Source organism: Mus pahari, chromosome 5 (genome assembly GCF_900095145.1).
Source record: "Mus pahari chromosome 5, PAHARI_EIJ_v1.1, whole genome shotgun sequence".
Taxonomy (NCBI): Eukaryota; Metazoa; Chordata; class Mammalia; order Rodentia; family Muridae; genus Mus; species Mus pahari.
Window position 1 is genome coordinate 36,737,207 of NC_034594.1, and position 27,062 is coordinate 36,764,268.

Genomic DNA, 27,062 nt, shown 5'->3' on the forward strand with positions numbered 1-27,062 from the left:
GCTTCGCTGCTCCCCCACTCCCGCATAATAAACCTCTCCCACGTGGAACACCTTGGCCTGGTCTGCTGCTTGGTTTATCTGCCCAAAATATAAAAATAAGAGAACCTGAAAATTCTGTGTGTGTGTGTGTATTTGTTTGTTTGTTTGTTTGGCTTCTTTGTTTTTGAGACAGCTTCTCACATATGCCAGGCTGACCTTGAACTCTATGCAGCTGAGCACGGACTGGCCTTCAACGTCTCTCCTTTGTTTTGTTTTGTGACACAGGGTTTCTCTGTGTTGCCAGGGCTGTCCTGGAACTAACTCTGTAGCCCAGGTACTTGGAGATCCAGTAGCCTCAGCCTCCCCAGTGCTGGGTTTAGGGAGTGTGCCACTACACCCAGCCTTGAAAACTTCTTTATACTGCCTGTCAATCACCACATACACACAATGGAAAATACAGTACATTTAGGAAGAAGTATCCTACAACATGGTCTTCCTATATTAAAATAACTGAATAAACTCTAGAAACATAAATTAAATCATACCTGATAAATATAAATATTGTGCATCCCGAGGATTGAACAGTGTAATTCGTTTCTTTCCTGTCACTTGTATTAAAAAGTTATCCATTACCTAAAGATCAATAAGGAGATGTGTAAACAATATCTAAAAGTCAACCCAATGACATTCTAAATAGTTAACTTCAAACCCTATTCTTGGGGGTGGGGGCAGCAGGGGGAGTTTGCACAGGATCTCAGCTGTGTTGCCCATACTGACCTGATACTCAGGCCTTAGCTTCTGAGCCGCCAAGATCACATGTCTGAGTTACTACATGTTACTTAAACCCTATTCCTTTTGTAAGATTTGACTTATACAAAACTTACAGTCATAATTCAAAGTGTCTTTATTGAAGACATTCCTTCCCACGTTAAGAAGCATGAGAAGGACCAGTGAATTGGGAAAACAGAAAGTGGAAATACAGTGTAAGTACACCTGAGGCTGTCTTTGGTTAATGATTATCTTACTAAGTTGTTGAGGAATGTCTTGGATCAAATAGAAAACACTAGCACAGCTCCTGTTAAACCCTGCATATACATCACGCACAGCATGGTCATGGAAACTGTGATTATGAGACTGTTTGCAAAGGACTACACAATCAGGCAAATATCCATAGTATGCTTTTCAATGAATCACAGTTAACTTTCCCTGGGTATATAAAGAGTACCCTCTCTTGGTGCAGATTGTGCAAATGTTAAAAGGCAGAGGCTCATGACTCAGTTGAAGAATTAAGACATACACTGAGTGAGCGAGTGAGCGGTTATTCGTGGATTGTCACTACTGACACAATCTTCTTTTAGCACTAACCCTTCACTAGCAGACCTTAACTCTGTAATTATAACCTCTGTTACTCTGACTTCTTTTTAAGAAAAGCATTATATTCCATTGTCAAAGGAAATACTTAAAACTTAAAGCATAATCTATAAAGCTAAAAATGTATAAAGCACATAATTTTCTCACTAATCATGCCAATACAACTTTGAAAATATGCTAAGATTTCGTATCTGTCTCATCTAACTATAGAGTTACTATGTTGAAATCCCCTGGAAGTTTTAGGACGTACTAAAATATCCATATACATGGCATCACATTTTGGCATGTTGTCACACACCTAGATTCCTGCCAGTTGGGAGGCAAAGAAAGAAAGGTCTAAGGTCAAGTCTAGCCAGAGGTTCAAAACAAGAGTCCCATTTCAAAACACCAAAAGGCTCTGGAAAAGTACTGGTTACTGCATTAGCTTCTTGTTTCTCCTGCTGCCAACACCAAAACTGTACACACCACCATATAAAATTTGCTTATTATGTTTACATGTATATTTCAGCATATAAAACTGTAGGAACACAGAATCAGGATCAAAGACTGCACACCCTGCTCATATACAAATCAGCACACATCTGATATTCTCACAGGGTATATCTTAAGACCTCCAGATACCTCAAACTCTTATTCCTGCCAATCCTTCCCAGGATGCTCCTCCTTTCCCCTAAATGATATGACTTGGACAACCAGTCAACTGTTTCATTAAGACACTTTCTATCATACTGCTTTGCCCTCTACATTTCTCTCTACCAACCCAGGTGACCCCTTTTCCCAGGCCAAAACCCGTAACTCCCTTTTATCTATGGTTTCTTACGTCTGTGATGATGTAAGAACCTTACCACTTAGAGCCATGCAAGAAGCTAGGCTTTGCTCTCAGCTGATTCCACGTTACTGCTGCCCCTCTAGACTCACAGCTCCTCTTTTCAGCCAATGACACTGCACAGATCTACAAACTAGCCTATAGAGCTCAAACCACGAACATTAGACCTGTAAGAGCAATAGACTTCTGAACCTTTACATTTTTTATTTTGTAACATACATCATAGTGAGTCCAGAGCTGTAATCCAGGTGAACTAATTCGAAAAACACTGGAAAAGAACTGCTCCTCTCTGAAGAACATTGGAAATGTAATATCTTCTCCTAATGATGGAAACTGCTGTCTGATGTCTGCAACATCCTGAATTGACAGATATTCAAAAGTACTTAGATTAGTATCTGGAAAGAATTTCATAATAAACACAACATAGGCATAAGGATCACTGTCAGCCGCCCACACGTCGAGTAGTAAGGATGAAGAGGCAGTCTTCATTCTGTGCTTTAAAGCCTGATGATGGGGAAGCCCAGCAGCAACACCCAACCTTCCCAGTGAAAGAGTTCTTCCTACTGTCAGCAAGACTCATATATTTTGTTTATTAATAATTTGGCTCTGAATACACATAAAGGCTCATCTAATAAATCTTCAGTACTTTTGGGCAAGTATGTCATTAGCTGAGCTATCATCTGTAAAATACTGAGCAGTAGGGTTCTTATTGTATGTAAATTAGATGACTCTAAGATTCTATAGTTCTGAGTAAATAATCAACTTCTAAAGATTTCTCATTCAGAACAGATCATCGAAAGAAACAGACAACAAAATGGGTTATATGTCCAACAATAATATAAAATTCAGTGATAATGTGAAAATTCTCACTGACATTTCAAGTGACTGCTTCAAATCCACAATTCTTACCTTCCTCGGGTCTTCTCCAAGTGACCGTAAGTAGTATTTCTCATCCTTAAACATCCCAAAGAAAAATATCATCAGCATTCATTAAAAAATAAAAAATAAAAAGAAATAAGGGAGTAAATCTTAAAACATGATTTAGTTACATCTTATAAAAAGTTAAATTACCTTATCCTTCCTACTGATGCTCCCTGGTGGCCACATAAAGAAATGTCTTTATATGTTGCTCAAAACTGGATGCACAAAACAATAAATAAAACAATTCTAACAGCAACATAAGCATGCCCTAAGCTCCTGGTTAATGTATAATTCAACTCACACAGATTTAACATTTAGTAAATAAAATGAGTCCAACAATAAACTTGATGCAATATAAAATGAGGTAAATAAAAACTTCACCCTTTAGTACATTAAAAAACAGTAGACTGCATTGTGCCACACTGTCTATCCCCAATAACCTGCATTCTCACACCAAGACCTTCTAAAGAGTCAGCTCATACATGACTCAGAAATGCAAAATTATGCAAGTTGTTAACAAAATTTATTATTTACACTTCTGACTACCAGAGTATCTAATTAAGAGAAGTGATTATAAAATAGTCACTGTAGGGCTAAGTCCGACTATGTTCCTAGTATCTGTGGCACCCTGGATTCTATTACTAGCACCACAAACCACAAACCCACCCTTGCTACGTACATTTCCTCAGAGAATGGAGAACTGAGATCAAGTCGTTCAAGTACAAGCACAGTCCAATGCAAGAACTCTGCCTTCCAGAATGCAATATAGACTGCTATAACAAACTTTAAGGCATAACTCATTGAACTTTATAAATCTATAATTATAAATTAACAATTTAGCTATTTTCATATTTTAGTGCCACAAAGAAACCATTCTTTAAATAAGCTTCAAAGTATGTTCTTCGAAATTTGACTTGTCATTTAGCAAAGACGGGATACTTAGTCCCCCACCAAGAAAAGGGCTCTTCCTTATTGGAAAAGAATGCATTTAATTTGGGGCTGCCAGCTGTCAATTTCTTCATGTTCACCTCAGCATCTGACCCAAGGCTACACCGTTCACATAGGATAGAATCAAGAATCAAAGATGGTAAGAGGCCTAGAAGCAAGCTGCCACCTATGCAGGACTCCTCTGGTGGATACTCTGCTCAGGGTCTCACAGGGAACTGGTAGACTGCCAGCTGTGTACAGCTGTGTCTGATGCCTCCGCACCAAACACCCAAGTCCTCTCCAGCATCCTCTTCCTCCCACAGGCTGTACTCCCTGATGTTCTGAGTCCAATCTCAGTGTCAACTTTCCTTATGACTTAACTGAGAATCCATGTTAATCTATTTATGTATACTCCATAATTTTTAAACTTAATCTTTTAGTTTGTCTTTGATTCTTTTATGACACATTTCATGGCTATTTAAATCTATGCCATTCATTAACTTTTGATGGGAAAACAAATCCTTAAAAGCAATGAATATCCACATGCAAAGAATGGCCACAGTATTGAGGAACAATTAATGAAGCTGGTTTTAAGAGACATTCTAATCATGATCAGGCTGGAAGTCCACCCCTTGTGTTTCTTCTTAAGATGGCTGTCTACCTTGTTTTTTAAGATAGCTCACCAATTTGGGTATGCTGGTGGGTCAGTGAGCTCCAGGATCCTCTTGTCTCTCAAGAGGATTTAGTCCCCAGCACTAAAATTGCAGCAAATATATGCCAGGGTGCCCAGCATTTTACACATGTGGTGGGGATCAACTTATATCCTCATGCTTACTGTGAAAATATTTTACTGACTAAGCTATCACTCCAACTCTACCATAACTTAAAACTGTACTTATGTGCAAGCATAAATTAATGCCCTAATCAACATATTTAAATATATAATTACTCAGAACTATACTATAATGTAAAATCCTGCTTTAATCTTGAACAAATGTTACACAGATAAACTACTGGTAACTATAAAATGTGGATTTTTTTTTTTTTTTGGTTTTTTGAGACAGTGTTTCTCTGTATAGCTCTGTGTCCTGGAACTCACTTCATAGACCAGGCTGGCCTCGAACTCAGAAATCCGCCTGCCTCTGCCTCCCAAGTGCTGGGATTAAAGGCATGCGCCACCACGCCCAGCTAAAATGTGGAAATTTTAATGTAAGATATGAAAATAAAGTTTTCTATAACATCTGAATTTTTTCAGAAAAAGTAGGATTAATGATGAATAGTGTGGGTAGTTTCTGTGCCAAGCACACTGCTAAGATTATTTTATTCACTTAGTCCTTACAAAAACCTTATAAAATAAGTCATTTTTAATCTTCAAGTAGAGCTAAGTATATTTAAGAAAAAATAATTTGGCCAAGGTTTGAAAGCTAATAAATAACAGAGCTACAGCTTGAAGACTAGCCAACCAAAGTTAACGAATGGCTATAGCACTGGATGACAGAGGCAGGCAGATCTCTGAGTTAAGAGGCCAGCCTGGTCTACAGAGTGAGTTCCAGGATAGTCAGGGAAACCCTGTCTCAAAAAACAAAAAACCCACAAAGAATGGCTATCGGGGATTTGAGCTCTGAAACATCATTTTTGATCTTTTGTAGAAGACAACCTACTGGTCCTTTACAAACAAGTCCACTGAGGGAAGGCTCCATGGATAAAGTGCTTGCTGTGTAAACAGGAGGCTGGTTCAATACCCAGCACCAATGTAAAACAACTAGATTTGGCAGTGTGCACCTATAATTCCAGTACTGGGGACAAAGACAGGAGATTCCCTGGAGGCTACTCATTAGCTAACCTTCCAGGTTCCATGACTGAGGAGAACACTTGATGCTAACTAACCTCTGGCCTCCACACACACAAAACCCATTTTCATATGGCTTTGGTGATTTCTTAAAAAAAAAAAAAAATTACCTCTGAAATGAAGAATTCTTTATGTGTTTCTTCAGCTGCTCTCTGGACCAACTTGTTAAAAGGTAAAGTTCTGAAATAAACATAATAGAATCCTTAGATGTAAAAATAACACACCAACTAGTAATTCATCTACTATGCATGCAGGCTTGGTATACTTGAGTGTCACATGCTTTGAAAAATGCAGTTTTTAGTATAATCTACATGGGTGGAATCCTGAATATTCAATACTTATTTAGCAGTATATAAATTTGACAGTTACCTGAATTTTTAGATTTAAAGATTTTAAATATATGGTACAGATGGATCTTCAAGGGTCACTGTCCTTCTGCTCAAGTTACTGAAAGAGGTGCTTCCACAGTGTCAGGTTACTTTGAAATTACACACACTAGAGCTGGAGAGAGGGCTCAGTGTTTAAGAGCATGTGTTACTCTTGAGGACGACGTATGTTCAGTTCCCAGCTCCCACATGCATGGCTCACAACCATCAGTAACTCATTTCAGAGGATCCAGTGCCCTCTTCTGGCCTCCTTGGGCACCACACACACACACACACACACACACACACACACACACACACGTGTGCGCACGCAGTGCACTTACTGCAGTGCACATATATACATGCAAGCAACTCATCTATGTAAACTCTAAGTTTCAAATTAAAATACACAGACTTTGGGGCTCTGACTGGCCCGTCTTCAAGTGTAATGGGCAAACAAATCTTGTAACTGAGAGTCTTGTAAGCTACTAGTCTCACATGAGTAACGAGCTTACTGGGAAAGACATTTCCGCCCCTCACTCCTGCTCTACTGCCATGTTACAGCTTCTAGAGAAAATGGTCAGACATTTAAGAAACAACATTTATTTCCAGTACACCATACTCTTCAAGTTAGAGGGCTATTTTTGCTCCAGTTGTCCCAACACTTTCCAGAACTAAGATCACTCTCCAGATGTAGACTGTCAGCAGAGGGCTTCCTAGCTATCAACAGACCCTGGCTTCTAACCCTATTATTAATTAATTCATTTTTTAAAATACTGCAAAAACATTTCCCAATAATGAAGATAGTACTATATCAACAGCAAGACAAAGAAGTCCTCAAAAGTTTGTCCTCTAATCCCCCACTGAAAATCTGTCAGTCTCATTACCAAGTATATATAATGGGAATATGAGGTAGAAGAGTTATTGTAGTGGCTTGTATATGCTTGGCCCAGGGAGTGGCACTATTAGGAGGTGTGGCCTTATTGGAGGAAGTGTCATTGTGGGGATGAGCTTAGAGACCCTTCTCCTAGCTACATGGGAGCCAGTTTTCTCCTGTTTGCCTTCCAAACAAGATGTAGAACTCTCAGCTTCTCCAGCACCATGTCTGCTTGGATGCTGCCATGCTTCTTGCCTTGATGATAATGAACTGAACATGTAAGCCAGACCCAATTAAACGCTGTCCTTTATAGAAGTTGTCTTGGTCATGGTGTCTCTTCACAGTACTGGAAACCCTAAGACAGCTATAAACTATATATATCATCAATGGCATGATGACTTGGGCTAACTTACCTTTTCCTAGTATTGTTGTTTTCCTAAAAACATACTAGAAAAAGATGAAGGTTTGATATTAGACAATGCTGTTTACAGGAATGTGGTTTTCCTGTGTACAGTGTAAAAAAATGCCCCTTAAAGGAATCTATAAGCTGTTGTGGCCCATTTCAAGTCACTGGCTTTGGGGAACACTTACCTAAGCTGGGGCATGTCTCAGCGCCACTCCACAGTCTTGTTCTCTTAAGAATAAGTTATCACTGCTTGGCCAAAAATGACTTGGATCTACAGAATTCACTGGTAACATTCTGCTAATACACTGCTTCCAGCCTCCAGTTCTTCTGAAAACCTAAGTGACTGTTCTGTCACCTTGTGAAGTATGGGTCCTGTAAGTGTGACTGTAAGTCTAGACTGAAGTTATTGCTGGGAGTGGTAGAGTGAGCACTCCAGAAAGAAAGGGCTCTGGTATTTCCTGAGATAACACAGTGTCATCTCCTATTACAAAGCAAACTTACTTGGCACTCTCCTAGTCTATGCTTCCTACTGAAAGCCTCACTGTATACACACACTTATCATCCATGCCAAAGCCTCTTTTAAGATCTGGGGAGGTTAATGTGGCTCTTAGCTACCTGTGTAATTGGGGCAATTGCTTACCCCCAGTAAGTACTCCCTTACTAGGGAGAACAAAGGAATGCTTGTAACTTTTCCACAAAAGCTAGGCTGACAACTGACCATGCATCCAGAGAAGTAGAACCTTAATCTGCCACAACCTTGTCCCTACAGCTGTTGGGAAGTTCCCCAGCCTTAGGCTCTCTGTGCCCCATAACGCTCTAAGCAGAAGGACTTCTATTACAGTGTCTTTTCTTAGGATCAGCATGCAGAACAGTAAGTGAGATTATCAAAGAACAGTTCCCATGGTTTTTATGACAGGCAAATTTGAATATACACCCTGGGTTTCATCATTTTAAATTACATGATCTTAGACAAATCATTTAATTTTAATTAAAAAAATATTACATATATTTGTGTGTAAGGAGGAAGATGTGGATGGGTGCATTCACACCATGGTGTGTGTGTGTCTGTGTGTGTGTGTAGGAGGTAGGTCACAGAACAACTTGTAGGAGGTGGTTCTTCTACCATGTGTCCAGGACATCAAACTTAGGTCATCAAAGCTGTAACATGCACTTTATCCTCTCAGCAGCACCATGGTACTTTTTAAAACCTTCATTTTTCTCATCTGTAAAATTGTCATAAGCAATACTTGTATTTACTTGTATATACTTGTATATTTTAAATGGGAAATGTTGTGGATAACCCTGGGGATGCTTGTATTTTAATGCTAATTCCTCTCTCCTGGGAAGGGTTTCGAAGGCGGAATGAGTCACATACTCTGGTGACTTCTTGTGAACCATCCCTAATGAATAAAGGAGCCAATCAGTGGGCAAATAGGTGGGACTGAGGAAGACAGGAAGCAGGAGAGAGTTTGGGCATTTTTTGGATGGGGATAACATGAAGATAAGATGCAACTATTAGTGTTTCCCAGTTTCAATGGCAGATCTGTCAGAATCCACCACCAGAGGATTTAGATTTAATAAGGCTTACAGATTAGGATTTCAGTTGTTGTGCCCAGTGATTAAGTTACCATTATTTTTGAACTAAGTTTGTGTGGTGTTTTCCTTCACATAGCTGCTCATCTGGGTTCAAGGGAGAAAGGTACAGCCTCAAAGAGTGAGTCTGCCTGATGTGCACCACAAAGGCTGTGGGGGATTTGAAGCACGGGGCTGGCATGGTAGCAACTCGCCAGCGGGAACTTACCGAGCTTGGTGGAGAGACTTTAGAGCTCTGAGTCAGTCCCCACGGGATAAGAACAGGCTGGCCAGCCCACCAGGGCAGGGAACTGCTGGCGGTAGTGCAGAGTTGGCAGGTCTTTTGAATATTTCCCACAATAGGAAAAACAAACAACACATCTACTTTTTTTCCTTGCACAAAAATAATTGTTCATGTTTTTGGTAGCTCTAGTGAAAGGCTTTGAAAAAGCTGGAATAGAAACTATTACATTATATATGTGTTTGAAAAGCAAGTTTTAAAAAGTTTAAGACATAAGAAAACATCAAATCCATTCAGGATGAAGTTTCAATACCCACTTGTTATGGCATTTGACTATGGAAAATAAGTAATATTAACCACAGGCTGAAAAGAACACTTATCATTCCAGTACTTTCGCCCACTTTTTTGATTAAATTAAAAGTGCCAAGTTCTTACCCTTGGGAAAAATTTATGGCAATTAAATTCAATCTGTGGCCTGTGAAGTATCCCAGAGCTACTGTGGTAACCACTCACTCAGAAACTGAGGCAACTACCACATGGGATTGGAAAGTAGGACAGCCTGGACAGAAACCATTCAGCTCATCTCTAACCTGAAATCCTCTGTGAACAACAGGGTCTTTTCAATAGACTTAATTTACTGGGAACTGCACATGCTCAGAATGTGAACATTGTTTTTTAACCTTACATTTTTAATGAATTGCATGGGGATAAAAAGCACATGAAATCTGCAAGGTAACCTTAAGGCTTTCAAGCTTAGAAGTTCAGCAGCTGACTCACCCATCATAGACAACTCGGTATCAAACAAGAATGAAAGATGTTATTAGCATGCAAGGTCATTTCATCAGGAGAAGATTCAGCATGGTTTTAAATGCTACTAAACCAAAGAAAGTATACACCAAATACAAGCAGCCCTGTGCTTTTTGAGAGGCAGAAAGAAATAACAGGCTTTAAGAAAACCTCCTGTGCTGGGTAATGGCAGCAGAAACGGGTTAGTAAAGACTGGGCGAGCACAGCACACAACTTCAGAGGCAACCTAACTCCAAGAGCAGAAATTCTCTGTTCCATGACTCCACAGAACACAGGGTGTACCCTATATTTAAAAAATAAACCTGTGGAAAATGTCTCTGTACAATTATGTAAACTCAGAATTCTTGTCTTTTAAACCACTCATTAAAAAGGAGTAAGCTATTCCATGATTACATAAACTAGACTAAAGATAAAATGCAGTATGGTCTTTATATAATGATGTAAAAATATTTTTAAAGATTTGAAAAGTTATTTGTAGCCCCAGAATAACCTCAGAAGAAAATACCTATAGACAAAGTTCTTACTAATGAAGTCCATCTGTGCAACTGCAGCAACATGAATTTTCACTTCTTTCGTCCCTCCAACTTGACTCAGGTAATCCACTGTCCATTTGCTTGTACAAGATCCTAAGTCGAGTCCTTCCAACACGAGAGGCTTTCTCTGTAATGAAGGTGAAAAACACAGCAACTACCTTGGTATCAGAGTGTGGCTTTCATCTCAGCCTAACATGTCCAACTTAAAGCATATATTTAAGAACTGGAAAACAAAGCAGCCTCATCAACAGATAAATTCTAATATTAAAGTATTTTCATGTTATTTAAGGCAAAAAATATACTTAAAGTTTACCTTATTTTTGTAACTTTTAATTTTGATATCATTTTAGCTTCCTAAGAAATGCAACAACAGAAGTATTCCATGGCCTCTCTACCTGACTCACCAGCTTTCCAATACGCACTCCATTTGTGTTATCACTTGCTCACAAACTCAGTGTATAAAGACAGATATGGGTTTGTTTTTGTTTGGTTTGGTTTAGTTTGGTTTGGTTTTTTAGTGACAGGGTTTCTCTGTGTAGCCCTGGCTGTCCTGGAACTCACTCTGTAGACCAGGCTGGCTTTGAACTCAGAAATCTGCCTGCCTCTGCCTCCGAAGTGCTGGGATTAATGGTGTGTGCCACCACTGCCTGGCCCCAGATATGTTATTAAACTTAATTTTTCTGGACCATTTTAAAGTTAAATTGTTAATATCATGACCTCTCATCTCCAAGATTCAAGTCTATCTTCCGAAAAACAAAGCTATTCTCTTACAGAGAAATTGTCAAAGTTGTATTTCACACTGACATATTATTATGCAACGTACCATGTGCATCTGAATTTCACTAATTATCCCAATAATTTCCTTTCGAGTTCTTTCCCTGACCTAGAATTCAGGCTGAGATGCCACATCAGAATCAGTGAGCACAACTCTTTCCATCTGGAACGGCTCGTCAGCTCTCTTTGTCGTCTATGACCTTAATATATTTGAGCACACAGGCCAATTATTTTGTTGAATGGCCTTGGATTTGGGTTTATCTAGTTTCTCCATGATTAAATTTGAGTAAGGAATGCTCCACAAAAGGGTTGGTTTAGAACTCCCAGGGCACATCAGGTGGCACATGATGTTCTACCCTAACATCTACTCAATCCCTCTGTCTCCAGCTTTACTGGTATAATTTTAATGTTCAAATTATTGTAGATTTGACAAGAAGGCTGGTTTCTTTGTGACTTTTAAAACCAACTATTTCCTTACTTTATAGCAAAATAAAATGATCCAGTTATCTTTTCTATTTTCCCTGTCCAGCTTTGCAATCCATCATTTAAGAAAACTCTAGTTTCTTTTCCCTGGGAACTTTCCTTTTGACATTTTAATGTATCTGTATAATGTATTTTTATTATATTCATCTACCCTACAGGAGTTATTTTAGTGCTATATCATAACTTCTGCTTTCTCAATTTTAAAGGCAACAGACATGTAAGGGCATATGCAAAATCTAGATACTTAATTGCATACCTATCTATAAACATATATGTACTATGCATTATGAATAATATATATGCCAAGATTAAATCTAGTCTTTATTGTTTGTATCTTTGCAAGTTTTTTTGTTCAACAGTTAAAAAAACTTATTTCCCACCATCAATGTTCAATCATCTGCAATATTCTAGAATTTCCAGAAAACACTCTCAGAACTGCTCACTAGAATTGTTTTCAGTCCTTATCACCTTTGGACTGAAGACACATAATTAAAGTATTGTTTTAAAGGTAACTTAGGTTACTTTTCCACTCTCCACGACTCCTAACAGGCTTGCTTGTTGCTTTTTTTTTTTTTTAGGGGGGGGTTGTTTTTAAATAATGATTTCTCACTTCTGTTGAATTCTGTTTGTTTGACACAGTCTCACTATGTAGCCCTGGCTAGCCTAGAACTCACTATGTAGACCAAGTTGGCCACAAAAATCACAGAAATCCCACTGCCTCTTCCCAACGCCCGCTTTGTTTTTCTTGTATTACTTTAGATTGTAAAACATTAATCTGACTCCCCCTGAGGCCAGCTATCTTACCACATTCTTCCAGCTCATACTCACTCATCCTCGAGAGACAGCCAATTCATTTCTTAAGTACTATTCCTATATTTCTTTTATTCAAAGTACCCCAAACACACATTTGCTTTTTTCTTTTTTAAAAAACAAACAAAACAAAACAAACAATGTTTTCTTTTTCCAAGTTTAACACACATACTGTGAAATTCATTGCTATTAGTTTTCACATGTCATTCTTTTTTATAGCATATATATCAAAGAATGAGCAATAATTTATCTAATTACACTCCCATGTATAATTTACTTCTAATAACTACTAGTATAATAGAGTCCTGTAGATACTATCATATATTTAGAGAAATCTCTGCCAAGTAAATTCTTAAATATGAAATTGCTGGGCTGGAGAGATGGCTCAGTGGTTAAGAGCACTGACTGCTCTTCCAGAGATCCTGAGTTCAATTCCCAGCAACCACGTGGTGGCTCACAACCATTTGTAATGGGGTTGGATGTCCTCTTCTGGTGTGTCTGAAGACAGCTACAGTGTACTCACATATACATAAAAATAAATAAATATTTTTTTTAAAGAACCAAATAAATAAATATAAAATTGCTATAAACCCAGTGACACACTCGTAAGTAGAAGAGAGGTTTGTTGACAAGGAGTGCAATAGGAGAGGGCAGGGTGAGAGCGAGTGATAGGAGTGAAAATGAGCAAAATTCATTATTTTCATGTACGGAACAATCACTGAATTAAAAATCGCTCTGTTATAAAGTAAACATGTAGTTTATAAGCCATATCAAGAGTTAAATCACTTGGTATGAACCAGTTGGCTGCTATTTCAATACACCTTCACCAAGGGCGAATTATCAAAGCTTCTTAATGTTGGGCAGCATATGTGGTCAAGAATTAGTTATCTCAGTACAGGAGTACTATACAGTATGACTGTACAGTATGACTACTGATGAAAAACTGCTGTTCTTCTATTGGTTTGCTTTGTTCTATTTCTAGCAGACTTACGGCTACCGAGGTGAGGCAGAAAGACAGGGAAAATTAAGGACGTGGGATGGAAAGGTCTTCACCCTGAAGTCTAAAGTCTCTCACCAGCTGAGAGGTAAGAATTCAGCACAACTAGTCAGGATGTAATGGCACACACCTTTAATCCCAGCACTAGGGAGGCAGGTGGGTCTCTGAGTTTGAGACAGCCTGATCTACAGATCAGAGTACCAGGACAAGTAGGGCCTCACAGAGATACCCTGTCTCCATCATCACCACCATCATCATCATCATCCAAGCACGATTTAAAAAATCTTGCTGGGAGGTTGCCTACATGGAAATATTTCTTTTTATAAATAAGAATATTACAATAGCAACAAATCCTGTCTAAGCCAACATGCATATGACCAGGTACAGTTTATCCCTGTTCCTGTAAGCCAGTTATTTTCTAGGATTCTCATGAGCAAGACTGAAGCTCCACCAGCAGTAAAAGACTTGTCTTGTTACATTTTGTGGGTTTTTTGTTTTTGTTTCTTCTTTGTTTTTGAGACAAGATTTTTCCATGAAGCCCTGGCTGTCCTGGGACTTGCTCTGTAGACCAGGTTGGCCTGGAACTCAGAGATCTGCCTGCCTCTGCCTCCTGAATGTTGGGATTAAAGGCGTGCGCCACCACTGACCTGTAAAAAAGACGGGTCTTAAACTCTTCGTTCAATGTTAGTAAGCTGTGGTTCTACCAGATCAAACTATAGTATTAGCCCAAAGCATCTCTCTGCTGAAGCATGAACTACAGCCTCTTAGTAAACGTAAACTCTGCCTTATATTGACTGGATTAGAAATTCTTCTAGGGTCGTCGGTAATCCTGTCTTCTCAAAGCAACACTTGAGGCTGCTCCAGCAGCAAAGCGTAGCTGTATCTACAGATCCCATACTACTACCACTAACATACTTCAGAGGCTGTTTTCCCTTAGAATATTCGCCAGAATCCTTACTCTGTTATTCTGATTCTTGGACTTTCTTGAAAAGTCCTGAGAGCAAACTTGGTTTTTTTTTTGTTGTTGTTGTTTTTGTTGTTGTTGTTAAATCTAACTACTTTTTGCTACTTCTTTCTTTAAAAACTAAAGGGTGCAGGGCTGTGGTGGCGCACGCCTTTAATCCTGGCACTTGGGAGGCAGATTTCTGAGTTCGAGGCCAGCCTTGTCTATCTACAAAGTGAGTTCCAGGCCAGCCAGGGCTATACAGAGAAACCCTGTCTTGGAAAACACTAAAGGGCTTGTTAAGCCTTAATTATGATCCAGGTTTAAATCAAGGAATGATCTGTACCAGAGGAAACCTACGAGACGATTTCCATTGGTTTCCCTGTTGCAATCCTTCATTAGACTCTGAAATATTGAGCTTCAAAAAAATCTAGTATCTCGAAATAGTCCAGGGGCTATTAGGACCAAGAGAAGGGCGAGGGAGCCTGAACTAGACTTTAGGAAAACTCCATAGGAAAGGAGCACGTGAGGTCAGAAAAGCCACACGCGCGACCTCTCAGTGAGCTTCGGTAAAGTGCTTCATGCCACCCAGCTTTCTCCGGTCATCCTGCTCCCCAGAAATGGGGGCGTTCTCTCCAGGGCTTTGGATTCCCGAGCAGGACTACAGGTCCCCTCCGCTCTCTCCCCTGACAGCAAAGAGCCTTCTCTTCCCCCCGAAAAATCTCTGGGTTGCAGGAGAGGAGATGGGCCGCCAGAAGGTTCCGGGGTGTCTGCCCTGCCTTCCCCGCGGCGGGCCTCCTCACCTGTGGATAAAGATGCTCCAGGAACTGCTCCCTCGAGACGCCCCGCAGCCGGGGTACCGGAAGACGCTGCTCAGCCATGGTGGAATTCACAGGCCTGGGAATTTGGACGAGTTCGTCCACGCGTGATTTCCCCCCCGTAAACAGTACCCCGGAAGAAAAGGTCCGCCTAGGTGACTGACCCCAGGGGGCGGCGGCTGGCTCGAAGCACGCGGCGAGGAGCCCGAGGGCTTCGGCCTGGGCTGAGTGCTTACACGGCCGGCCGAGATGGGAGGACTCACCCGAGGCGGCGACAACTAGGCGGCCTTGGTTCCACTTCTCCAATCCCGGCGAGCTGGTTTCCCTCCGGCCTGCTTTCGGTACTGCACAGGCATGCAGAGGTGAAAGGTCACAAACATGGCGCTGGCCGCCCGTCTCCTACCTCTGCCCCTGCTTTCTCGGTCGCTGCCCGGCCGGGCCACCCGACTCCGGACTCTCGGTAGCACCGAGGTGAGGCTGACGCTGACTGAAGTTTGCTGCCTGTGCCGCCGTCGCCTGGGCTCAAACGCGGCTCCGATCCCTCGCTGCACTCGGGCCTGGGCCAGCCCCGTGATGCGTTCCTGGGGCCCCCGAAGACCCCTTCTCGGCCGGGCAGAACATCCCCCGGCCCTCGCTTCCTTGCCCGCTAGTCCCAGCCGCAGCTACAGCACCGAGGAGCCGCCCCAGCAACGCCAGAGGACCAGGATGATCATTCTGGGATTTTCCAATCCCATCAACTGGGTCCGGACTCGAATGTACGCCTTCCTCATTTGGGCCTATTTCGACAAAGAGTTCAGTATCGCCGAGTTCTCGGAAGGGGCGAAGCAGGTTGGTTCGCTCCCCTAAATGACCCCTCTGCCTCGTGCGGTCAGCGTTTCCGCGATCAAGTGTTTAGCCGAGAAGGTGCTTCCTTGCGACCCCCGTGGTATCCCACGATGGTAGTGGCCCAGCCACTGAATCTTTCAGCCTCTTCTGGACTTGAATAAGCTTCTAAGTGTGTTCGCATGGTCGGCAGGGAGGAGGGGTTCATTTAAGAAACTGGGGTGAAGGCCTAAGTTCAAAGCCTGTTTGTGCATGCCACTTTAAAACCGGTTAATCCTTTTTCTGGATATGATTTTTTTTTTTCCAGAATTAGAAAATTAGAGAAGACAGTGCCTGGCACACATAGTAGGCACGTCATGAGTATTTGTGAAATAAATTGAACGGATGAAGTTATGGTGAAGAATAAGATAACATTGCCAAAGTAATAAGATACCATTTTCAGTGGAAAGGCAGAGCTTCCTACCAGCTGTTTGACAGATCTGAATTGCCTTCCACATTCTCTACCTATATATTCTGTCAAGGATTCAAGTTCGCTGAGTCTGCTGGTCTGCTTAGTGTCCAAGTCTAGCACACTAGTGATTCCTAGCTCTGACTTTGCCCATCATGACCTTTCTGAAGGGCGAGTGATGTTGCCTTAACCATGGTCACTTTGAATCCCAAGTTCATTTACAGAGTTTGTGTGTACATGCGTTTCTTGCTAGGAAGACTTTTAAATTTTCCTTTTAGTTTTCTTAGGTTGTCAGTCCCTAGCATTTCAAAACTGTTGATTAATACAAAGGTAGATGTCGTAGTTTATTCCCCAGCTCATACTAGAATAGACCATCAGGATAATACTTTAACAATATTGACTATATGCTGGTATTTATAATTTTACTTCTGACTTATTCAGATTTTGCCCAATTCCTAGCCATTTATACCCAACTCATGTAGTTGTAAATGAGTTTTCAACTTCGTGTAATCTGTGTCAGTATTAACTCCTGTTGCCTTGCGTCAACTCTTGGAAGTGAGCAAGCTTGAGTGCTAGCGCCTACTTAAGTATGATGAAAGGGTGAATTTGCTAGTCTGGTCTCTGTGTCATTTGTGCACAGAGGGGTAAGATGGTGTGATCCTACTACTGCTCTGCAGTGCTCACATGTGAGTCTGCTACACCACCTATACATAGCTACACTAGTTCAGGGATGGAAATCATCATATAACATCGAATTGAAAAGGCCTCTATCCTTGTTTAGACACGATGGACCCAAGTGTGCTGGAGAGATGGTTCAATGACTAAAGAACATCTTTCAGAGATCCTAAGTTCCATTTCTAGCCCCCACAAGGTACCTCATAACTAACTCTGGTTTGAAGAGGATCTTACCAGGGTAGCCTCATTATGATTCATTATTACATGTTAGAGCAATTTGCTCAGGTATGATCTCGATCACACAAAGTAGAGACGAGGATTCTACATAATGGTTATAGTTCCTATTGTCTGGATTATCACTCATACTGCATGTGAGAGCTTTCCAAACATACAAGATCCCTGACCCTGAGTGTCTCTGTAGTGTTCAGGGAGACCTTGAAGTTGGATATGTGCATGTTCTCAAGAGTCATGTGTGCTGAATTGCGGTTGTTTCCTAGGGCTTATTAGAGAGGGGGTCTCAGCCTAAACAGCTTAAACATAAGTATTCCAATATCTAGAGATGAGAAGTTTGCCTTCTGCTGAGGTTGCTACATTTGTTTATGTCTGGCATCTCTGTACATTTCCTCCTGTCATAAAGGTACTGATGATACACTAACCACCTTGTTTTTTTTAAATGACCTCTTTTAAGGTGTTGTCTTCAAATAATATCATACCCCAAGGTCTTAGAGTTTAGGGCTTCACCGTGACCATGGCAGAGAGACAGTTCATCTAGTAATCATTTGCAGTTCTCTGTTACACATGCTCGCTTTTCTCTAGCCAGTAGTCAGGTTTCAGCTGCTTCCTTTAGGGAACCTCTGTGGTCCTCCAAGATTAGATGGTTCTCTCTTACATCTTAAATTCTTGAACTTGTTGGCTAACGTATCTTCTCTCAGCTGGCTTATAGCTCCTGAAATACAAGTGGGATCTGAATGTACCAGCTTTTTCTCATTGCTGAGTGTGGAGAATTGTGGTTTCTCTTCCCTCTTCTTAAGGTTGAGATTTGCTGTCTTAGAATGTAAACTATTTCTCTTTTCTCCCACTTTTCTAAACCTAACATACATCGTAGGGAGGTTCTGTCTATAACCCAGATCTCCAGACTTCAAGTACAATCTAGAGTGTTTTACTTTCTAATTGCTGTCTGTAAATGATTAAGAGGTATGTCATTGTTGTTTATATCATCATTTTAAAATACAATAGAAGGTAATTTTTTATTGAGGTATCTAGTACATACGCCATACACTGTCATTTCCCAAGACTTAGAAATGGATTCATAATTTGTAGTCAGCTCATTTGTAACTGTATATGCGGGCAAGCCATCTGAGAAAAGTCAATCAACTTAAAAGCAGTCATGCCCGACATTATTGTAATAGTGTTTGCTGTCACGTTTACCATAAAGCAGTTTTTGCTATACTAACCATACAATTATGAATGTGGTATGCTATTTTATGTGATGTTTTGAAATAACTGTCATCTTTACATTCCTGTTTTTTCAAGGCTTTTGCTTATGTATCCAAGTTGCTGTCACAGTGTAAATTTGATCTATTGGAAGAACTTGTAGCCAAAGAGGTAAAGTGTTCTTTTAATTTAAAAAAAAGTCTATGATTCTTGCAATAGAATGATACATGCATGGTTCCACTTCTGCTTTCAAACAGAACATGCGCCAACAGAGAGTGTCTGGCCTTAATGGTACTTTGGGTCATAAAAGTTGCAGTGACTCCGGGCACTTAACATCATGGATAGGCAGATGTGCTTTCCAGTTGTCTTTATGTGTAACGTTCTATCAGGAGTTACCTAGTTGAATAACTAGATGCTTTTCAGTTTTATTTCCGAGGATGAGTAGATAAAGTATTTTAAAAATAAGTCTTGAAAAATTCCATTCTAGTATCCACACTTTGGTCTTCCTTATTCTTGAGATTCATGTGTTTTGCAAATTGTATCTTGGATATTCTAAGTTTCTGGGCTAATATCCACTTGTCAGTGAGTGCATATCACCTGAGTTCTTTTGTGATTGGATTGCCTCACTCAGGATGATATCCTCCAGATACATCCTTTTGCCTTCGAATTTCATAAATTCATTGTTTTTAATAACTGAGTAGTATTCCATTGTGTAAATGTACCACATTTTCTGTATCCATTCCTCTATTGAGGGACATTTGGGTTCTTTCCAGCTTCTGGCTATTATAAATAAGGCTGCTATGAACATAGTGGAGCATGTGTCCTTATTACAACTTGGAACATCTTCTGGGTATATGCTCAGGAGAGGAATTGCTGGATCTTCTGGTAGTACTATGTCCAATTTTTTGAGGAACCGCCAGACTGATTTCCAGAGTGGTTGTACCAGCTTGTAATCCCACCAACAATGGAGGAGTGTTCCTCTTCTCCACAAACTCACCAGCATCCGCTATCAGCTGAATTTTTGATCTTAGCCATTCTGACTGGTGTGAGATGGAATCTCAGCATTGTTTTGATTTGCATTTCCCTGATGATTAAGGATGTTGAACATTTTTTCAGGTGCTTCTCAGCCATTCGGTATTCCTCAGTTGAGAATTCTTTGTTTAACTCTGTACCCCATTTTTTAATAGGATTATTTGATTTTCTGGAGTCCATCTTCTTGAGTTCTTTATATATATTGGATATTCGCTCCTTCTTAGAATGGGGAACAAAATACCCATGGAAGGAGTTACAGAGACAAAGTTCGGAGCTGAGGCGGAAGGAAGGACCATCCAGAGACTGCCTCACCCGGGGATCCACCCCATATACAACCACCAAACCTAGATACCATTGCATATGCCAGAAAGATTTTGCTGGCAGGGCCCTGATATAGCTATCTTTTGTGAGGCTATGCCAGTGCCTGGCAAATACAGAAGTGGATGCTCATAGTCATCTATGGGATGGAACATAGGGCCCCCAATAGAGGAGCTAGAGAAAATACCCAAGGAGCTAAAGGGGTCTGCGACCCTATAGGAGGAACAACAATATGAACTAACCAGTACACCCCAGAGCTGTGTCTCTAGTTGCATATGTAGCAGAGGATGGCCTAGTCAGCCATCAATGGGAGGAGAGGCCCTTGGTCTTGCAAAGATCATATGCCCCAGTACAGGGGAATGCCAGGACCAGGAAGCGGGAGTGGGTGGGTTGGGGAGCAGGGCGGGGGAGGGTATAGGGGGCTTTGGGAATAGCATTTGAAATGTAAATGAAGAAAATATCTAATAAATAAAAGAAAAATTCCATAATAAGCATCACTTTTTAAAATACTTTAAAAACTGAATGAATAAACTGCTTCTTTTCCCAACTCAGGTGCTGCAGGTATTAAAAGAAAAGGTTACTTCATTGTCTGATAACCATAAGAATGCACTTGCTGCAGACATAGATGACATTGTCTACACATCAACAGGCGATATCTCCATTTACTATGATGAGAAAGGTAACGGTGGCCGAGGCAACTTTACATGATCAATAATTGTTCAAATAAACCAAAGCTGTGAGTACCACAGGACAGAGGACTTCTGTCTGTAAGCAAACTATAGCCTTTCAAAAACCACTATCCCTTGGCTAGTTTACAAAACCAACCCAGTATACATAATAATAAATATGAATTTGAAAAGGAAGAAAAATCACTATATTGTATTTGTTTATTAAAGACCAAACTAAAAGAGTTGATGCCGGGTAGTAGATTCTAGCTCAATCTCTACCTGGTTACTGTTTACTATACAGCAGGAAAATCCAGGGTCAGGTGTGGTGGCTCAGGCCTTTAATCCCAGCAGAGGCAGGAGGATCTCTGAGTTCAAGACCATCTAGGATTACGTGGAGAGACCCGATCTCAAAAAAAGAAGAGAAATATTTACGTATGTTGATGAAAATAGGTTGTTTAGGACAGGCTCCTCCCATGTCTTAAATAAAAATATTAATGTTTCAGATTTCCTAAAGTGTAGGAAACATGAGCTTTTTACATTTCTAGCTGTGTGTTATTTGGAAAGAATAAAGTATAAAAGAAAGCCAAAACAAAGGTGTCAGATAAAGACACATAAGGATAAAGATCCCAAACTATAGGTGGAATTAGGTAGTAATGGTAAAGTTGGACGGAACTTTGGTGATTATATGATTCTTTCTCTTTCCAGTGCACCAGTTTTCCAATAACACACCTGAAAGTTCACAGATTAATCATGCCGTCTCAGATTTTATAGATGCATTACTAGGTGGGCACACAGGAGGACTAGCCTCTGCCTATATCCTTAAGACAGTGACAGTAGAGGACTTGTAATAGATAATTTCACATGCAAGCTAATTTCTTCTTCACTAACATTTCAAATTCTATAAAGCAGCATGGTTATTAACTGAGTTACGCATACATTATGAGACAAATTCAGTCATAGCACCATGGCTGTTAATTGTGTTACACATACATTATGAGCCTTGAGGCACAGCAGAGAAGTTAGGGTAGAGGACCAAAGGCCTTTCTCTGGGACAGTTAAAACAAGGGGGAAAATGTAGGTGGGGCTTTTTTCACCAGGTATTTGCCTTAAGGTTGTTTTCATTTTAGAAAATGGTGTAAGCTGAGAATAATCACTCAGTAAAGAATATGTTCAACACAATAGTAGATTGGTTACTGAGTTGCAAAGCAGGCAGAAGCCTACGAGAGTTTTCGATAAAGAAACAGCATTACTTCATATATTTTAAGTTACATTTGAGTGTGCAGAAAGACTGGTCTGATCTGCAGCAACTTACTGCCTGATTTTATTTTGGGCTTGTGGCTGATAGATTATTCTGATTTTGTGTGTATGTCTGTGTTTTCTCTCTAAGGAAGGAAGTTTGTTAACATCCTGATGTGCTTTTGGTATCTGACTAGTGCCAACATCCCCAGTGAGTCTTTAAGTGGAGCCAATGTGTTCCAGGTGAAGCTGGGGGATCAGAGCATGGAAACTAAACAGCTGCTCAGTGCAAGCTATGAGTAAGTATGACTGCATTTCCTGTCCTTTGTCCAGTAAATAGAAGGTGGTGTCAAAGAGGGTAAGCTAAAGAGAGCTTTAGGAAGAACAGAATTGAAATTTGACAAGCTATGAAGAAAAAAGTCATAAAGATACACTGAATAAGGATAGTTAAAATTGGAAAATGCTGGTGCTTCTGTGGGCACAGTGATGACTCAGACTTTTCATCCAGCCCCCAGGAGGGAGAAACAGGTGGGTGTCTGTAATTCCAAAGCCAGATTGGTCTACACAGTGTGTTCCAGGCCAGCCAGGCAACACAGCAATACTGTGTTTTAAGGGGGGGGGGGGAGGGCAACCCACAGCCAGCAGCTTCAAAGAGCTGCGGCTTTTGCCTGTGGTGCACTGCTTTATGAGTTATGGAAGTTCAGCTCGTGGCTTCCTCTGCCTCACCTGGCATCAGCAAGGGTCTTGGGGACAGGAGGATTCATTCTCACAGTGGCTTCTTCTGTCATATGGGGCATCTGTTTCTCTAGGACTTACAGTTTGGTTCACAGCCTTAGTTTAACTTGTGACACCATTTGCCTGGTACTGGATGCCAAGAAAGTGACGGGTGTGTAAAGAGAACTGAAACAATGTTATTTTGCCATCGTTTACTATCAGAATATTCACAGGATTTGTACAATTGAAAGGGCATGTAGATACACCTTAGTCTCTATTTTGAAGAACAATAAATAGCAAGGTCACATTGCGGAGATGTGTACGGGATGAAGCATAAGGTGCCTCCATCTTTGAAATTTCCAACTGCCCTAGTTGTCTTAACTCTTGCTCATTCACAAGACATTTATCTATAACCTTTCATGTACTAAACCCTTCAGTCAGATGCAGAACTGAAGGGCCACTGCCTGCATTTAAAGAGATTTAAAAAAGAGGGTATTTGGGGTGTTTTGTTTTGTTTTGCAGTTTTGGGAAAGGTGAGCTGCTAAGTAAAGCAAGTCAGTGGAGACACTCCTTAAGAGAACACTGCTCTTGTTTGCCAGCCATATACAAGTGTGCTTTAAAGTAACAAAACAAATGCTCAATTGTTTTCACTTGTCTAAAGGTTTCTTGTTCCTGTGCTGGGGTTGTTTGTTTGTTTTGAGACAAGGGTCTCCCTGTATTTCTGACTTGTTCAGACTTTACTATGTAAGCCAGGCTGATCTACAACTAACAAAGATCCACCTACCCCTGTCTCCTGTGTGTTGGGATTAAAGTAGTATGCCACCATACCTGCCTGAGAAATGTTTTCTTGTTGTTTTGTTTTTATGCTTTGATTATAATTGTCTTAAATTTTCTCTAGATATTAAATACTTACTCAATTTAAATGTATTAATTGTCTCTTTAAAAATACTGTTTATAATTAAGATCTATATCATTAGTACTAAATTTTGTCTCTTAATAGTCCTCAAATATTGAGGGTGGCTCAAAACGACTGAGAGTGGGGGCTGGGGAGATGGTTCAGAAGATCCAAGTTCAGTTCCTAAGCCCCACAACCTGTCATCCAGCTAATGTCTCTGACCTCCATGAGCACTCACATCCACATGCACGCACGCACACGCGCACACACACACACACACACACACACTTAAAAATAAAATCTTTTTTCAAAACTTGTACTCTAAGGATTGATTTAATATATATGAACTGAGCCAAATTCCATTATTTTTCACTGAGTTGGTAACGGTGTGATTTGTTAAATCACGTTTCCTGTATGCTGGCTTATATATTTAAAGTGCTGTTTGCATTACCAGAGTACAGTTATTTCTGCTCAGATTAGGCATGTGCTTTATTAAATTTTTAATAACAAGATTCAAATTTCTTTCAGGGGCTATTGGGTGTTGAATCTAGATCAGACTGTTAAAAGTGCTGGAATGTACTGTAGTATTTGTGGTATTATTCTTATTACATTAAAAGAGTAACCATTTTAATCTTGACTAACCGTTAGCCATTGAATTAGCTTCTTACTGATGCTCCTTCCCTGCTATTGTTATCCAAGATCATTTGAGTTGATGGAAGATCATGGTCTTTATGTTTTTCCTAGATTTCAGAGGGAATTCACACAAGGAGTAAAGCCTGATTGGACGATTGCACGGATTGAACACTCAAAGTTATTAGAATAATCTTTCTTGAAAAAAAAATCAGGTCGTGAACTCTTAATAATTGCTGTGAAAAACTAAGGAAGACAAGTTTCTGGATGATTTGATTTTAATTTAATTAAGTCTGTGGATTACTTTTGTATTATTTGAAAATACTCAGTATATTGACCTAATACAATAAAGCATTTTCCACAGATTGCTAGTGTTCTTTAAAGGAGATCCAAGTAAAACATAAAGCTACAGCACCACATTGGTGTCATGTTTAATATCATCCTAAATTACATATGTATATATGTAAAACACAAAACTACAGCACCACATTGGTGTCCTGCTGAGTGTCACTCAAATGTTTTATATGTACATGTGTCACAGTCTAGTTTTATACATGTGAATTATTGAAACTACTCTATATCTCTAAATTAATGATCCAAGTTTCTGCAAGATTTCTACATGCCACTGAGCCTAGTATGTTTATCTGGATAGTGATCCAGATAAGGACTGGATAGAACCATAGCCGCTTGACCTCTGTACGACATCCATGTTTGTTTACTGGTCACAACAGTGAAGAAATGGAGCCAGCCTAGATGTCCGTCAGCAAGCACCAGAATACATGAAGAAAGTGTGGCACATGTACACAGCGGGAATTTATTTAGCTGTAAGGAAGAATGAAATCATATGAAGAAAATGAATGAACTGGAGATAAATCTGTTAAGTGAAATGAGTCAGACGCAGACAGTGATTGCATGGCTTATATTGTGGAGTCTAGACTTCAGTTCCTGTGCGTCAGGGAAGGCCATGAGAGGAAAACAGGCACTAAACGAGGGGCAGAGGAGATGTTGGGGGAAGGAGGATAATAGAGTACTTACTACCTTTTTAGAAAAATGAATGTGACAGAAGGCTTTTAGAAACTATAAACAGATTTGTTACTAATAGATATGTTTCAGAATTGCTAAGAACCTCTGGACAAAATGAACTTCAGAAATTGAACCATATATATGGGCAAGTAATTTTACCGAAGTATCAGAGTAATTCAGTAAGGAAAAGAATCTTCAACAAATGCAACAACTGATACTTGTACAGGATAAGAGCTTTGCAAAATGGACAAAAGTAGAGATTCTAGAAAGAAGCAGGAGAAATTTTTGCTGCCTTGGATAGGCAGAGTTCTTTGGGGGAGGGGGAGGGGCGCAGGCAGTAATCATAAGCAGGAAAGTTCTAATCAAGGTGAAATTGCTCTTTGAAAGACAGCAGTAAGAACCAAAGGGTCACAGGTTTTAAGGAAATGTGTGTATCTTGCAAAAGCATAACCAGAATGCATAAGTAACCCTTACAGCTAAATACTGACATGCCCGACAGTATGGCAGATACTAGTCAGACAATCTGAAGTAAATTACTTCATAACACTAATATATATAGCTGTACCCCAGTCATCTGGAATTACATTCTGGTGACACAAACTTACCAAGACAACTTGTAACAACTGCTGCTTTAGTCTCTATGTTGATTGCAATAACCGCACTGGGTGTGTCCTCTGGCTTTATTTTTGGGTCAGTTCTGCAGATACAAGTGGCTGCATCTGGTGATGGCCTTCTTAGAGGACCTTACCTGGAGCACCTGGGAATACTCTGATCCTTTACCAGGCAGTCATGGTCCCACACCAATGACCTCATTCAAAGACCTGCCTCCAAATACTGTTGATTAAATTTCACTTTCTTCATAAACTACAATAGGGATCAGGTTGCCATGCATAAAGCTCATGAAAGCGTTCAGACCACGTGCCAATCAACAAAACTGATACCAACTGTTGAAGACTTAGAGTAACTGCAGTTCGTGTATATTGCTCATACAATGGAAAAAAATAGTGCAGGCACTTTGGAAAAGAGTTTGGCAGCTTCTTATTAAATAAAGACTTACCATAGAATCTCTGGTAATTTGAATGACAAATCTCCTGTATAGGTTCACGTACTAAACATCCCCAGTCAATGACATTTGGAAAGGTTTGAACAAAGGGAGATGCTGAACCTTGGAGGAAGGACATCACCCAGACCAGCTCTGAGAATTTTTAACATCATTCCACTTCTGGCTCGCTCTCCTTCATGTTTTCTCAGCTTCCTGCTCTGGCTGCCTTCTGTCCTGCCCTGTCCCAACACACATACCATTATGGACTCCCTCTGAAACTGTAAGTCAAAATAAACTCTTGTAGCCAAAAGAAACTCTTTGGGTCATGGTGTTTAATTATAATAACAGAAGGTAATGCAGGATCACTCAGTACCATTCTCAGAACATTTACCCAAGGAAAGCAAAAACAAATTCTCTTCTATGTAATGAATTGTACAAGGATATAGCAGGGTTTTGGTTGTTTTCTCTTCTTGGCCTTCAAACTGAACAGGCCTGACAAACACAGCAATGGAGAGTGAGAGACAAGCCAAATGACTTACTCAACTGTGCGATTGTATTTCTGAAGAATTTTAGCAAAGATAGTCTACAACTCTGTAGGTGCTTGGGACTACGAAACCAGAGCTGGG

At 40.3% G+C, this 27,062-nt stretch overlaps 2 protein-coding genes across 7 annotated transcripts in view; one reads left to right on the plus strand and one right to left on the minus strand.

Annotated features, from left to right (window-relative positions):
• Tyw5 (tRNA-yW synthesizing protein 5) overlaps window positions 1–15,851 on the minus strand; it is a 19,049-nt gene extending 3,198 nt beyond the window's left edge. Inside the window, exons 1-7 of one of the 6 annotated variants that reach the window (XM_021197988.2) lie at window positions 15,485–15,740; window positions 10,666–10,801; window positions 5,984–6,053; window positions 3,086–3,130; window positions 2,715–2,739; window positions 2,396–2,533; window positions 525–612 (exon numbers count right to left, since the gene is read on the minus strand). In XM_021197988.2, the coding sequence (XP_021053647.1) occupies window positions 525–612; window positions 2,396–2,533; window positions 2,715–2,739; window positions 3,086–3,130; window positions 5,984–6,053; window positions 10,666–10,801; window positions 15,485–15,562 (580 nt within the window). In that variant the 5' untranslated portion in view covers window positions 15,563–15,740. Of the gene's footprint in view, window positions 1–524; window positions 613–2,395; window positions 2,534–2,714; window positions 2,740–3,085; window positions 3,131–5,983; window positions 6,054–7,528; window positions 7,547–9,322; window positions 9,341–10,646; window positions 10,802–15,484 lie in introns of those variants that run through there. The other 5 variants (XM_021197990.1, XM_021197989.1, XM_029538969.1 and 2 more) reach the window with 5 other exon arrangements.
• Maip1 (matrix AAA peptidase interacting protein 1) lies at window positions 15,365–26,750 on the plus strand. Its single transcript, XM_021197992.2, has 5 exons — window positions 15,365–16,327; window positions 18,978–19,049; window positions 20,781–20,907; window positions 22,284–22,431; window positions 24,486–26,750. Exons 1-5 carry the CDS (start codon window positions 15,878–15,880, stop codon window positions 24,562–24,564), a joined length of 876 nt encoding a protein of 291 aa, XP_021053651.1. The 5' UTR covers window positions 15,365–15,877; the 3' UTR covers window positions 24,565–26,750.
• Window positions 26,751–27,062: the final 312 nt, after the last annotated feature.